Source organism: Piliocolobus tephrosceles, chromosome 3, assembly GCF_002776525.5.
Source record: "Piliocolobus tephrosceles isolate RC106 chromosome 3, ASM277652v3, whole genome shotgun sequence".
NCBI lineage: Eukaryota > Metazoa > Chordata > Mammalia > Primates > Cercopithecidae > Piliocolobus > Piliocolobus tephrosceles.
This window is the reverse complement of record NC_045436.1, coordinates 116,134,576-116,149,360: the sequence shown is the minus strand read 5'-3', so window position 1 is coordinate 116,149,360 and position 14,785 is coordinate 116,134,576. Positions and strand designations below refer to the sequence as shown.

Genomic DNA, 14,785 nt, shown 5'->3' with positions numbered 1-14,785 from the left:
AGAAAGAAAGAAAGAAAGAAAGAAAGAAAGAAAGAAAGAAAGAAAGATTAGACTTTTAGGCTCACAGTGACGATAGCATGTCAATTCAATAACTTGAATTTTAGGGTATTGAGAAATGTGTATTTCAAGCAATGGACAACAGATGTTCCCAATAATTATTTTTGTTCCTAACTGTACCCAAGTTAAAGCAATCTCTTTTGTGTTTTATTTTTGTATTGCTTGATTGTTCATGGTGATGTAGGTTTTATAATGTGAAATCTAAGATACTGAATTCGGATATAATTATAGGTTTTCTGTGAAATTTCAGACTGAGATTAAGGGATTATGTCTCAAATTTCCTTCTTTTTAATGTCTTTCTGGAGAAATAAGAGGAACTGAATTACAGTTAACTGAAAATAGAAGTAACTTCTCAGAGAATAAGAGATACTCTGCCTAGAACAATGATGGCATCACATGAGATGTAAATGTCTTTTTGAAGATTGGCTTCCTGGTTCTGTGTGGTTTGTTGGAAACGTGGTGCCAACGCCCATTTTATTTTTTACCTCAGTCCTGAGCGTCATCTTATTCCTTATCCTCCATGTTCACCAGAAGATTCCAGTCAGTGGAAACAGCTTGAATAAAGTCATAAAGGCCTGAAATAGTCTAGTGTGTTGCTGTAACTCAACATAATTCAAGTAGGACTGCAACAGAGAGTGGAAATAATGTGCAGTCTCATTTGAGAGTCTGGAAGGGCCCAGATCAGCTTTTTAAAATTATTCAACTAATGTGTAAATAAGATAACCCCACCCCCTCTCTAATTCCCAACTCTTATGTAGAGGTTAAAACTGGGGCAAAGGGTAGGGATGGGGACACAGTAAAGTTTTCTATTTGAGCCGTATTTGCTAACCTGAACAGCTTCAAATGAATGATATCCATTAGAAAATGATATCCGTTAGAAAATGACACCATGAGTGGAATAGGTTCTTATATTTGATGAATCGTTTTCTGGTAGTTGCTGCAGTTCATTCGCTTGTCATTCTTTCATTCACTTATCAAATATTTACTGAGTTTTTGCCATGTGCTTGGCCACAAAGGAAGACCAGGATTATAGGTATTATAGTAACATGTCTTTGGTGGCCTCCACTGAAAGCACAGGTGGACTCTTATGGAAAAGAAACAACATTTAGAATATAAGATGTCAATATATCAGTGTAGGAAGGTTATTTAAAAGACTAATGCTTAACAATGGATGTGAACCTATAGTAGAGCCTATTTTTAAATAATTATATCATCTTAAATCCTGAGAAGTTTTAATGTAAACCTTCATGTGCATTAAGTAAACCCAAAATTTAATTTAAATAAATATTATCTATCAAATTAACTGATGAAGTGATTCCAGATGCTGTGATCATGACTGGTTTTGCATGCCATCATTCCATAATGGAAGAAAACCCAGCCTTGAAGAAATTTTGAAAGTAAAATAATCTTTCATTCTTATTTGGTACAGAGCAAGGTTATGAACCATATTTGTTCAAAACAAGATTCTATCTCCAGCAAAATCAAAGAGTGCTGTGAAAAGAAAATACCAGAGCGTGGCCAGTGCATAATTAACTCAAATAAAGATGATAGACCAAAGGATTTATCTCTAAGAGAAGCAAAATTTACTGACAGTGAAAATGTGTGTCAAGAACGAGATGCTGACCCAGACACCTTCTTTGCGAAGTAATATAACTCTTTATTGAATTTATAAGGAAAACAGAAAGAAACTTGTAAGATTTGACTTATGCTGCTAATTTAGGTAGAAGGACATGGTACCACTTATTTCACTAGGTATCATATAATTTTTAAAAAATCATGTGTATAGACTATAGCTTTCAGATAATTTTAAGGAAAAACAACTGTATTATTAAAATAATGGCTAGCGTTTGTTGAGCAGTTAATATGTGCCAGGCATGGCACTATATACCTCATACAGATTAACTATTTTAATTCTTACAGCAATCATGCAAAATAAGTACAATTTCTCCCAGTTTTTCAAATGAGCAAGCTGAGATACAATGAAGTGAATTGTTCAGATGCACAACCAAAAAGTGACAGAGTAAGAATTTGACTCCAGGAAGCCTGGCCTAACAAGTTGCAGGCTTAACTGCTATACTATGCCACCTACAACTCTTAAGGGGAAGACGAGTGAACTTGGAGCCACAGGGACTATATTTCAGTTCTGGTTGAGTCGCTGGGAGAAGTTAATCTTTCTGAGCTTTTTTTTGGTCATATATAAAATTCATATAAGAATACTAATTCATCTGTAATCCCAGCTACTCGGGAGGCTGAGGCAGAGAATTGCTTGAACCTGGGAGGCAGAGGTTGCTGTGAGCTGAGATCACGCCACTGCACTCTGCACTCCAGCCTGGGTGACAGAGTGAGACTGTCTAAAAAAAAAAAAATTATTAATTTGAAGTTTATTAGTAATGCATTATAATCCAGGGACTTCACTGGTTTTCGTTTGTTTGTTTGTTTTTTAATCCCCAGGAAGCCTTCATCTATAGAGAGTATAAAGTGAGAAGAGACAGACATAAATAAATAAGTGTGAAAAAATGTTCTTTTATTTCTGATAGCATCCTGTTCTAGGTAATGCAGGGGGACAGAAAAAGAAATGTTCAGTTGTATATGGGGACCCTGGAATGGCTTGATAGGGAAGTGGTACTTGAAGAAATTTTGGTAATCTAAATAGAGAAGGTAAAGCATGAATTAAAGTATGTAAGGTTTGGTGTGTATTGCTGTGAGTAGGGCATCTGCAGTGAGAGACCAGCACGGTGAGAGGAAGGTGGGGCCAGATCATGCAGGCATGCTAAGAAATGGGATGCCACTGAACGGTTTTCATGAAAGAATAAGGAAGGAAAAAATCACTTTCAGTTTTTAGACACTTCATCTGGAGAAAATCCCAGTTTGGGACTTGGATAACTGGGTAGGTAGTTTTCCCATTCAATGTGAAAAGGCAGCAGGTTTTGTGAGAAAGATAATATGTTTAAGAATGAGCACATTGACTTTGAGGTGCCAGTAGAATAACTAATTGGGACTATCAAGAGATAATTTTGTGTGTGAACCTGTAGCTCTGGAAGGGAATCTGGCTTGAAATCTCGGACATAACAACAGCTAATGTTTACTGAATAGTTACTAAATTTTAAGTGCTTCTCATCTGCTAACCAACCAAATTTTCAAAACAACCCTCTGAGGTTAGGATACTTTTATAATCTTTATTTTTCAGGTAATAAAGCAGGCACAGAGAGGTTAAGTAACTTACCCAAAGTCACACATGTGGTGCAGCCAGGATTCAAATGCAAGCAGTGTGGCTCCAAATTCCTGGTCTTATAACTACTATCCTCTATGGCTTCTCACGGTTGTGGATATTAAATCAAATTCAATTAAACAAAATGATAGATTGTATCTGACATATGTGTTTGATAGATAAAAGCCATTTTTATAATCATCACTATTACACATAAAAAGTGTTTGAAACATGGGAAGAAATGATAGAGTAACAGTGAGCATGCCAAGTCAGAGTCCTCACTGTTTTAAGGTAGAATGTTTCTGGATGTGAACATTTCAGGCAGGTCCTCAGTGGCTTCTCCAGTCTAGAGTAGCTTCCAGGGATTTTTCTTCGCAGCATTTTGAGACATGTTTTTAGGGGTGTGTGTGTGTGTGTGTGTGTGTGTGTATGTGTGTGTGTTTCCCCCCCGAGAAGAAGTCCATGATTTACATCAGATATTAATTAAGAGGAGCCCTGATTCTCTGAAAGTTAAGCACCACTGCCATGGGATATGGGAATATATCTCACAAATGGAATTGAAAAAGCAAATGGGAAGCTGGAGAGATGGTGTCAGAAAAATCAAGATTAATCAAGAAGGTCAAATCCTGAAAAAAATGTGGGGGAGGGGATGAAAAGACTTACCTGGTCATGAAAAACTAGTAAGGTATTGCTCTTACAAAACATGAAAGATCTTAACTTACTGTGAATGAATAGATGAGATTCTTTTTTATGAAGACTATAAATAGCCCAGCTGAGGTACTTAGAAATGACATTTCTGTTTTGAGAAAAGTTAGCTTGGTTAAAAAAAAGGATGGAGTAATGGGACTTAGGGTCAAATTTTATATCTGCCATTAATAGCATTAATAGGAAGGTGCTTAACCAGTCTGTGATTTAGTTTCTTCAGCTGTAAAATAGTACGCATCTTGAGGACTAAGTGAAGTGAAATGAGGAAGTGTTTATAAAGTTCAGGAAGCACATCTATATCTGTTATGCCCAAAGTTTGATCCAGTGCCTAGCACCTACTAAGGGCTTAATAACTGTTAGCCTTGTTCCTCTCTTTCTTCCCAAATCACACCCACCTATGCTCTTGAAGTCTTTGACAGAGGATTTGGAAGCCACTGCCAGTGATTTGGAGCTGAAGGGGTAAACACTCCCATATTTCGCAAGCGACAGGATGGAGTAATGGGCAAAGCTTGCTCTCTGTCTATCATGAAGCCCACATTGTGGGTGGGAAGGAAGCCATATTTCCAGCATCCCAAGCTGGAAATCTGAACACATTTTGAAACATAATTCTATGCAATATGTATTTTTAAAAGTATATTCACAATATATTCTTTCTGATGTTTTATGGATTAAATCATTCCATTAATTAGTTCAAAATAACTCTACTAATTCTCTGTTCTCAAAAAACGTTGTTAATCTAAAATGTACCATGGAAGAGAACTTTGTAAAATGCTCTTCTATAGCCACAATGTCCTGTTAAATTACTCTGTGACCAAGCCAGAGGAGAAAATTAGCTTTTGAAAGTAGAGGCAGTATTAGATCTGACTGGATTACAAAATAGTGGAATTGGGTTTTTTTGCTCTTTCTCTAATTTCTAATATACAAAATTTTACACATTGCAGGTTTACTTTTGAATACTCAAGGAGACATCCAGACCTGTCTATACCAGGGCTTTTAAGAATTGTTCAAATATACAAAGATCTCCTGAGAAATTGCTGCAACACAGAAAACCCTCCAGGTTGTTACCGTTATGCGGTAGGTTCCATTGTTGTAGGTTCAGAAAATCAAAACAGAACAACTATAAAACACTTAAAAATTGATATCAGAATTTTGCTCCAGTCCAGGGGGTAGAAAATGTGAGTGGTTAATCTGAGTCTACAGTAGACTCAGCCTAAGAAGATCATTGGGAAGGCCAATGTCATCAATTTGGCTGATGCATAATGTTTTGGACTACTAATCCAATGTGTTAATTCAAAAAATTCTTCCCATTAAACATTTTAAATTTACATTTTTATTTATGTATTCTGTATTTTATTAAGCCATATTGGATATTACATGATTTCAAAAGTAATGATTGCTGTAGATGACTAGGAAAGTATGCTGTATTTTATTAAGCCATATTGGATTCTTTATGATTTCAAAAGTAATGATTGATTGTTGTTGATTATTAGAAAAGCACCAAAGGTTACAAAAAACCCTCTTCTTATTCTCCCACCAGGAAATAGCTATAACATTTTTATTCAACTTTTCAGTACATATACGTACATATATCTGTATTTTTTAAAAATTGGCATAATTTCTAGAAAATGTTTGGACCCGTTTTTTTATTTGGTATCATAGGAAACTTTTTTTTTGTTGTTGTTTTTATAAACTGGGCTTCCTTGGTTTGCTGCTATTGCCACAAAGTGAGAGGCTTAAACCAACAAAACATATTTTCTCGCAAGAGGCCAGAAGCCTGAAATGAGTCTCATGGGGCTGACATCAGGTGTCAGAAGGGCTATGTTCTCTCTAGGGAAGCTAGTCCTTGACTCTTCCTGTGTCTAGTATGGAAAACTTTTTACATCATTAAACAGACTTTAAATGATGGTATCCCACCATAATTATGTAATTTATGTAACTGATTTCCTACTGTGTGTTTGACATTTTGGATGTTTACTTAGGGTGTTTTTCATTTTGTAAATGACCTTGAAATGAACATCTCCTTCCATTTCTCTTTATTAATATTTATGACATTTTTCTTAGGATGGATTATCAGAAGGAAAATTATTGGATCAAATATATATGAACTTTTAAAAAACATTTGACACAAATTGTTGAGTTACTGTCTAGAAAGTTTCAAATGTCACTTTTACCAACATTGTACTTGGAAATTAACTTTGCTAGATTTATATGTAAATAACAGTGGTTATGTTTTTAAAAAACCTTTATTTGATTTTTAAATGATGTTAAATTTTCTATGAAAACACATTTTCTATGAAAAATCTGTTCATGTTTACTACCCATTTTCCTGTTGAAACGAGTGTTTTCCATAAAAATTCATATGTATTTCTTATTTATTATAGAAATTAATAATCTGATTTATATATCATTCCTTTGATATGTGCTACTTTCGCTTTATCAAAACATTTTTTTCGCTTGCCACAAACACCAGTTTATACCCATTCAAATTTGAGCAACGGAATAAGACTTGGGTCCCTGCTCTGTAACTGTCCCTGATCAGGTAGTCTGTTTCTGATCCTTAAATTAATCATAGCACTAGAAAATTCTTTCTTTTCATGGAGATACAATTTGCTCCACAATAGCCATCCACTGGTGTTTAGTTCTCTCTCTGGTGGCCACTTAGAAGATGTCCAATTTTATGCCATGTGAGAGATAGTCCATCAAATATTTGAAGAAAACTGTTGGAGATTTTAAGTTCCAAATCTAAACAATGAAAAAATCATAAAGAGCAACATGACTTAAAACGTTCTGTAACAACACTTACTAGCTAGGGCATTCTGGGTAAGTAACTTAATTTCACAAGGCTAGTTGCCTTTATTTAAAAATAGAGATAACAACTGCTCTGGCCACTTCAAAGTGAGAATTGAATGTTATTATGTCAACATACAATTTAAATTCTATTTTGTTATTTGGAAGACTGAAATGTGTACAAGATGATAATAAAAAATTTGGACTTTTAAATTTAGCAGGAAATTTATTTTTATATATATAACTAAGGAAATTAAGTTCTTGCACACACATCTAAAAAGTACCCTGAATTTAGTGTAATAATGAGAGTTTGAAAATGCCATAGAAATAAGAAATGCTATTCTACACATTGATGTAAAGCTTATGGTTAAATTTTAGATAAAATATTTGTAACCATGATTATTCTTATTTTCAGGAAGACAAATTCAATGAGACAACGGAGAAAAGCCTTAAGATGATACAACAAGAATGTAAACATTTCCAGAATTTGGGGAAGGATGGTTTGACATACCAGTAGGTTGTTTGCACAAGTGGGCTAACACTTGCCACTAGAATTAAATACATAATCCCTCAAAGTGTAAAAAAGTTACCTCTCAAGTTTTTCAATTATAGTCAATTCATAAACTCTTGGAAGAATTTTTTTTTTTGAAGTCAAGAATGCCTATTGAACTGTCACATTAATCTTTTACCAGAAGTGAAGCTAAAAATAAAAGAAATACAGGATTCTGGAGACATTGATTCTCTAATGCTTTCGTTTCTATTTGACATTGGCTTTCTCACTGCCAATATAGAATCCCTGGATTCTCACCCATTTGAAAGTGGGACGTTGCATATTTCAGGTCTTTACAGTTTCTTTGGGGAAGAGATGATTTGCCTTGCCTTGCCTTAAGGCTATCTTAACTGAGTTTATAGAAATAATTCTGGATGTGCTTAACACTTTAATATTTAGTTTTTTAGTGCTCTTGTGAGCATTTGTGAATAATATGCAGTTTGGGTTTTTTTCAATTATTATGCCAATGTATTTTATTATCATTATTATTATCAGTACTATATATTTTTGTGACAGGGTCTCTCTGTCACCCAGGCTGGAGTGCAGTGGTGTGATCTAGCTCACTGCAATCTCTGCCTCACAACTCAAATGATCCTCCCATGTCAACCTCCCAAATAGCTAGGGCTACAGATGCGAGACACCATGCCTGGCTGATGTTTGTATTTTTTGGTAGAGATGGGGTTTGGCCATGTTGCACAGGCTGGTCTTGAACTTCTGAGCTCTAGCAATCTAACCCTTGGGAATTGCTGGGATTACAGGTATGAGCCACTGCACCTGGCCTCATGCTAATGTATTATTTATTGAAACTAAACATCTTTAAATCAAAATAAAACACAGTTAAAAAAAATCTGACTTTACTGTTTCTACAATTTGGTGTTAGCTGACAATTCAAACTTAATTCATTAAAAATCTTAGTTTCCTTTGTCTCAGATTATCCTTTTACAACATATATTGATTAAATTTTTTCTTTAAAATATTTTATAATGATGCAAATGATTTTAAGCAGGATTTTAGATACTAGTCAATGTATTTGCTGTCAAGGAGCTCCTATACTCAAAGATAACACAAGGAGGCAAATCTAAGAGTTTCTGAGACATCCATGAAATTAGAAAAGAAGCTAAAAGAGATATAGGAAGAAGGGTGCAGGAAAACAGGAAGTGAAGACGTATTTCTCTATTTTACAAGAGAGCTGAGGTTCATGTTGCACCTATATTGGTTGTCCCTAGCCTTGAAAGTTCTGGGCTTCAGCAATAATTCAAGGCAAAATGGGTATCTGCTTTCGTTCAGAACCAAATAGACAAATGTTCTTTCAGGTACCTTATCAGACTCACGAAGATAGCTCCCCAGCTCTCCTCTGAAGAACTGGTCTCTCTTGGTGAGAAAATGGTGACAGCTTTCACTACTTGCTGCACACTGAGTGAAGAGTTTGCCTGTGTTGATAATTTGGTGAGCATGGCCTGTGTACCAGACTATTCTTTAAAAAAAAAAAAAAAAGAATATTTGCACTCATTGATTTACCGTGATTACGCATATTCCTTTCTTCATTGTTGTTAATATTGTTAAGCATAAATTGTCAAGTTTTCCTTTTGGCTCACTTTGTGAAAACCCTAAGAAGTAAAAGAGAATGCCTTAAATATTTTTGGAGAGTACTTCAAATTATCTTTCTTATTTCTTCATTATATTAGAAGGGATTTGTTAGGACAAATGATTTAGGAATCATAATATTGTTTCAAAAAGATACAGGAAAATTTATAATTTTAAGTAAGGTTACAGATTCTTCCTTTTGGCCCAATTGCTTCATCCAGTAACCGGGCATTGAATATATCTCTTTAGGGCTGGAATGTAGAGTACCTTGAGGGAGATTCTGGGAGGGGAAGAAACCCAAGGATTACAGTGTTTGATTGCCCCTTTCAGTTGGCTGTTTGCAGCTGTCTGTTTGCAATTGAAAGTTTGTTTATATGTTACCAAGAAATTAATTTGTAGGCATCTAAATTGTTATGGCTTGGATTTTGGTCATAATGCCATTTAGGATACCATTTTCTACTTTTATTTGTACATAGTGATATGTCATGAGTGCGTGTGTTTTATGAGTGAGGTTAACAGTGATCTTAGAATGATCTAACTATTCATCTAACCATACTTTTAGAAATTCCATTCAAGTTTTAAGATCATATCTGAGTTGCAACTCTTGTTGGTACAGGCAGATTTAGTTCTTGGAGAGTTATGTGGAGTAAATGAAAATCGAACTATCAACCCTGCTGTGGACCATTGTTGTAAAACAAACTTTGCCTTCAGAAGGCCCTGCTTTGAGAGTTTGAAAGCTGATAAAACATATGTGCCTCCACCTTTCTCTCAAGATTTATTTACCTTTCATGCAGACATGTGTCAATCTCAGAATGAGGCGCTTCAGAGGAAGACAGACAGGTACAAACAATCCCTTCCATTCCTGTTTTTCTTCACTTTGCAGACACACCATGCAGTAGTGAGAAGGTTTATGTAGTGGATATGTGTTTTTCATATCACAATCCTGTTCCTTCCTTCCACCAAATTGTCCAGTCTCTTCTATTTGGAAAAATACCAGTGCTTTTTTTTTTTGTTTTTTGCCATTGTTCATATCTAGCTTGTCTTTTCGTTTGATCATTTGAAAGAGACTTGGAGTGTCCAAGTCTAACATCACCTGTTAAAAGGTTACAGCAGCCAGCCAAAAGGCTCATAGGCTGACTGATAATGAATTTCATTTCCTTGAGAGAAAGTCCGGAGAATATCACTTAATGTTTACAAAGGAGAGGCCCAAAGGGACAGGAAGTTTACTTTCGTTTTCTCAACAAATGCTTTAAAATGCCAAGAAATTAAATTTAGTTTTCTGGATTCAGACAGAGTCTGCCTAATGTGTAGTGGAGACTATACAATATACAGCTACCAAATATGAGGAACTGGAGGTTGTTTTGGACATGAATTTTCTAGAAAGATCAGATGTAGTCATATATACCATAATACTTGGCATAATAAAGGCCTAATATATGTTTTCATTTTTAGATAGAATAATACTTACTCTTATTATGTGCAATATTCATACATTCACAGTGTAATTCACTCTTGTATTTTCCAGCCCATTCTATTCTAGTCTGGTCTATTTTATTCTTTTTAACTATCCTGCTTTCATTTTAAAAATGAAAGTGAGAAAATGCAAACTTTTGTTAATTCTTAGATCTAAGGATGGGCACACGTGACTTATTACATTATCCTCTTTACTTTGGTGCATGAAAATTTTATTACTTAAAATAATTACTCCAGAAATTTACTCTAAAATGTACTTTTAAGAAATCAATGGGTTGCCACCTGAAGTTTGGAATTCTGTAAGTTAGTGGAATACTGGAATTCTAGAAGTTACTAGAAATTAAGGAAATCACTATTGTCTATGGCTGTTGTCACTTAGTTGTGATAGCTCATTTTTTAAAAATTGCTCCTTTGACATCATTTTTTAACTGACATATAATAGTTATACATATTTTGGGGATACATGTGATATTTTGATAACTGCATAAACGTGTAATGATCAAGTCAGGGTAATTGGAATATCCGTAATCTAAAACATTTATCTTTTCTTTGTTTTGGGAACATTATAATTCTTCTCTTCTACCTACTTTGAAATATACAATAAATTACTGTTAACTATAATTTTCCTACTGTACTATTGAACACTAGAACTTATTACTTCTAACTGTATTTTTGTACCCCTTAACCAACTTCTCTTCATCCCTCTCTTCCTCGTTAATACTTTTTGTATAATTTTGTGTGTGACAAAACCCTTCAAAGAATGTTACTGTGGAAACCATTCTCTAAATTTAATAGGAAAGTTTCAGAAGGCCCATTCAAAGTGGGATATTTCAACTCTTTACCCTCACCCAAGCTGACTCAAGACGTGATTCCGAAACAAGCATTTTGGAGTAGAGACGTTTCAGAAAGAAATAGTTGATTAATTCTATTTGACATCTTTTGGCTACAGGTTTCTTGTCAACGTAGTGAAGCTGAAGCATGAACTCACAGATGAGGAGCTGCAGTCTTTGTTTACAAATTTCACAAACGCAGTGGAGAAGTGCTGCAAAGCAGAGAGTCCTGAAGTCTGCTTTAATGAAGAGGTAGTTTTATTTCTTTTCTACTGAAATTCAACTGGTATTCCTGGTCAAATAAAACCAAACAGAACCCTGTAGGACTCTGCTTCCTCTCTGCAGTATCTACCAGGACTACATTTGAAAGCACAATTGCTACACAACTAATACAGAGACATCTCTGAAATACACTTTGAGCAGTGTCTCCTTAGCACAGAAAATGCTATCAGGAAGACCTGGATTGTAACCCCGGTAGTCTTGTAAGTCATGCAACTTAAACTGAATGGCAGTTAACTATCTGTAAATGAAGACAGTAATAATTATTCCTGAATTACACCTTTGGTTCTTATTTTTGGTTTTGAACCACTCATTATCTTAATAAGACAGAGTCAAAGCGACTTGCAAAGGAAATCATAAGCAACTCCAAATGGAGTGGAGCAGGAATGGCATTAGAAAGTGAAATCTTTCAGGAATGGCTCTCTCACTTTCCCAGGCCTTGTACTAACATCCTGCAGTTGAGAATAATGAGGTAGTGAAGGGTAAGGGTAATCAGGGAGAAAAGGGAGAAATGTCCCTTGCTTGCCCTCACTCCAGTGAAGGTAGTCTGTAGCCATTTGCTCTGGTGTGAACCTCAGCAACCTGTGAATGTTAGCCCCAATGGATGGCTCCATGGAAATACCTGTTCACTGTTTTCCAACTTTATTTCTCACTGTTTCTTTTCTAGGAACACTCACTCCACTCCAAACTCACAATTCATGTAAATTCACAGGCACACACACTCACATGCATCATTCATTCTGGTTGTGAGCCATCTACTTTTCTGAGTGACAGTTTGTGGAAATTTTTTGGGGGGTACGTATTATTAGTTTAAAAAATATACTTAATTTTAAGTAGAGGGTATTAATCAATATCTAGCATTTATCTGAGTGAGTGTGTACATTAGTGCCATGTAAAGGAAAGGATGAATTTACTGGCAGTTGTAAAGAGCAGTTTGGTGTCTATTTCTTCACTAGAAGAAAGAATGTTTACTGTTTCCCTATACAATGTGGGAATGATTTAATTTTCTTCAAAATTCAGGGAAACATGCTTATCTAAATTTAAATTAGTGTCTTAAATTTTTCTTCCTATGTGTTTTTATTTCCATCCCTCACCTCAGAGTCCAAAAATTGCCAACTGAAGTCAGCTGCTGGAGATATGTAAAGTAAAAAGCACCAAAGGTAATACCCTCTGCCTCAATCAAATGTCAAATGTATTTGTGGTTTATTTGGTCTCCCTACCTTTTCTCCCTCACGCTTCATTGCCTATTTCTGGTTCACCCTACATGAACCAGAAACAGACATGTAGCTAACAGATCCCGATATTGTTTCTGTGTTTTTCTGGGTATCAGCCACTCCTTACAGTGTGGCAATGCTGCATTTGTGCTAGCCCTTCTCTTGCTGTTCAACTAGTTTTCTAGATAGCCAAGAGGCGCTTAAGTCCTCTGCCTTCCTACTAAGGTATTCAGCTTTCTGGACCACAAAGGAGAGATGATGGAACCTCTGAATGTTGACAGAAAGAAGAGGGGTAACTCCCTGGGGACTGAGGTGGGCAGACAGGCTTTAGTGACCCTTTCCAATAATCTTTTAAGAATATTGCTTTACTGAGATATAATTGATATACAAACTAAGGGTATTGCTACAGCATTTACATAAACAAAAACTAATGTTTGTGATTTCCAAAAGATATATAAAGATGCTTGCTCTTTTGTGGCTTATGTAAGACTTGAAACACAAACTTTAGCAACAAAATGTTGCATAGATACAGGAATTATATACAGTGTCGGTGAAGAGAGGCCTGGACCTCAACAGAAGGTAGGTTGGGATCTACAAGGGGCAAAACACAGTTACCATTAATAGTTTTTTCAAATATTTGACTTTCTATCACCCATGTTTTAACATTTCATATTTTTTTGATGCATGAAATACTATTTTTTCTTTCCAGGGATAACCAACTTACAAGCTTCCTATCTGTGTGGTGATGAATCTCATTTCCTGAGAACAAAGTAAAAGGATTTTTCTGCAACTGTCGCCTGAAATCGTATATTGCAGCAAGCAATAAACACAAAATTTTGTAAAGTTATTTTTCAGACTGATGTCATAAATCAACCTAATCACAAAATTAAGCAATCATGATTCATTCATTTCATCAGCATCTTTTGCTCATATGGCTGCACCATTCCCTACTCCATGAAAGTTGGAAGTCTGAATAGCAACTGCGTAGGCACAGTGCTCTAAGATGTCCTTGACATGACCGGAAAGAAAACTGAGAATTTGGGGCATGAAACTTTACTGCTGCAACTATTGCTACTACTAGTAGATGACATTGAATGTTTTCAATGTACCAAACATTGTTCTAGCTAGTTTTCATGCATTATTTCATTTAATCTAATAACTCTATGAGTAGGTATTATTTTCATTTACATTTTACAAACAGGAAATCTAAGGCTTAGGGAGATAAACTAATGTGTTCAATGTGATATGACTGGTAATTGGCAGAACCAGGGTTTGAATTTAGGTTCTCTTATTCTAGAATTATATATATATATATGTGTGTGTATATAACATATATATTATATATTATGTAATAATAATGCAATATATAATACTATATAATATATTACATTACTATAATATATTATGCATATCTAATATTATATATTATATAATATGTAACAATATATAGTTCTAGAATTATATATCATATGTTTTATAATTTCAACTTTTATTTTAGATATAGAGGGTGCATGTACATGTTTGTTACATGTGCATATTGCATGATGCTGAGGTTTGGAGTATAGATCCCATCACCCAAGTAGCAAGCACAGCACCCAATAGGTAGCTTTTCAACCCGCACCCCTCTCCCTCCCACCCCTCTGTAGTAGTCCCCAGTGTCTATTGTTCCTGTCTTTATGTCCATGTGTATTCAATGTTTAGCTCCCACAGTATTTGTTTTGAAGTTTGAAGTTGGGTAGTGTGATGCCTCCAGCTTTGTGGAACAATATTGTTAACCATTACATACACTACCTCTTAGGTGTGGCCATGTTGCATGCCTTACAAAATCTGTTATTCAGAGAGGTGGAAGAATGTGCAAGGCAACAATTACAGTGGTGGTTTTCTCCTTCCATTCCAAGCCAAAATTCCTGTTATGTTAGTGATATAAATGCTTGATATAGATATCAAAGGAGAAGTAACTCAGGAAATGAAGACTGGTCATGAACTTATGGTCTGGCTCTCCTGATGTTTCTTTAAACTTTGAAGATTTTTGTATACCAAGGTCTAAATTTGAAGATGATGGGCATTTAATACATAATACAAGAGGATATTCATAGAG

The 14,785-nt window shown here is 35.2% G+C and overlaps 1 protein-coding gene across 1 annotated transcript in view; it reads left to right on the top strand.

Annotated features, from left to right (window-relative positions):
• The window catches only part of AFM (afamin), a 21,990-nt gene extending 8,456 nt beyond the window's left edge, over nt 1-13,534 (top strand). Inside the window, exons 8-15 of the mRNA XM_023198512.1 lie at nt 1,487-1,701; nt 4,912-5,044; nt 7,173-7,270; nt 8,621-8,753; nt 9,508-9,731; nt 11,314-11,446; nt 12,573-12,636; nt 13,412-13,534. Of these exons, the coding sequence (XP_023054280.1) occupies nt 1,487-1,701; nt 4,912-5,044; nt 7,173-7,270; nt 8,621-8,753; nt 9,508-9,731; nt 11,314-11,446; nt 12,573-12,593 (957 nt within the window). The 3' untranslated portion in view covers nt 12,594-12,636; nt 13,412-13,534. The remainder of the gene's footprint in view (nt 1-1,486; nt 1,702-4,911; nt 5,045-7,172; nt 7,271-8,620; nt 8,754-9,507; nt 9,732-11,313; nt 11,447-12,572; nt 12,637-13,411) is intronic.
• Nucleotides 13,535-14,785: the final 1,251 nt, after the last annotated feature.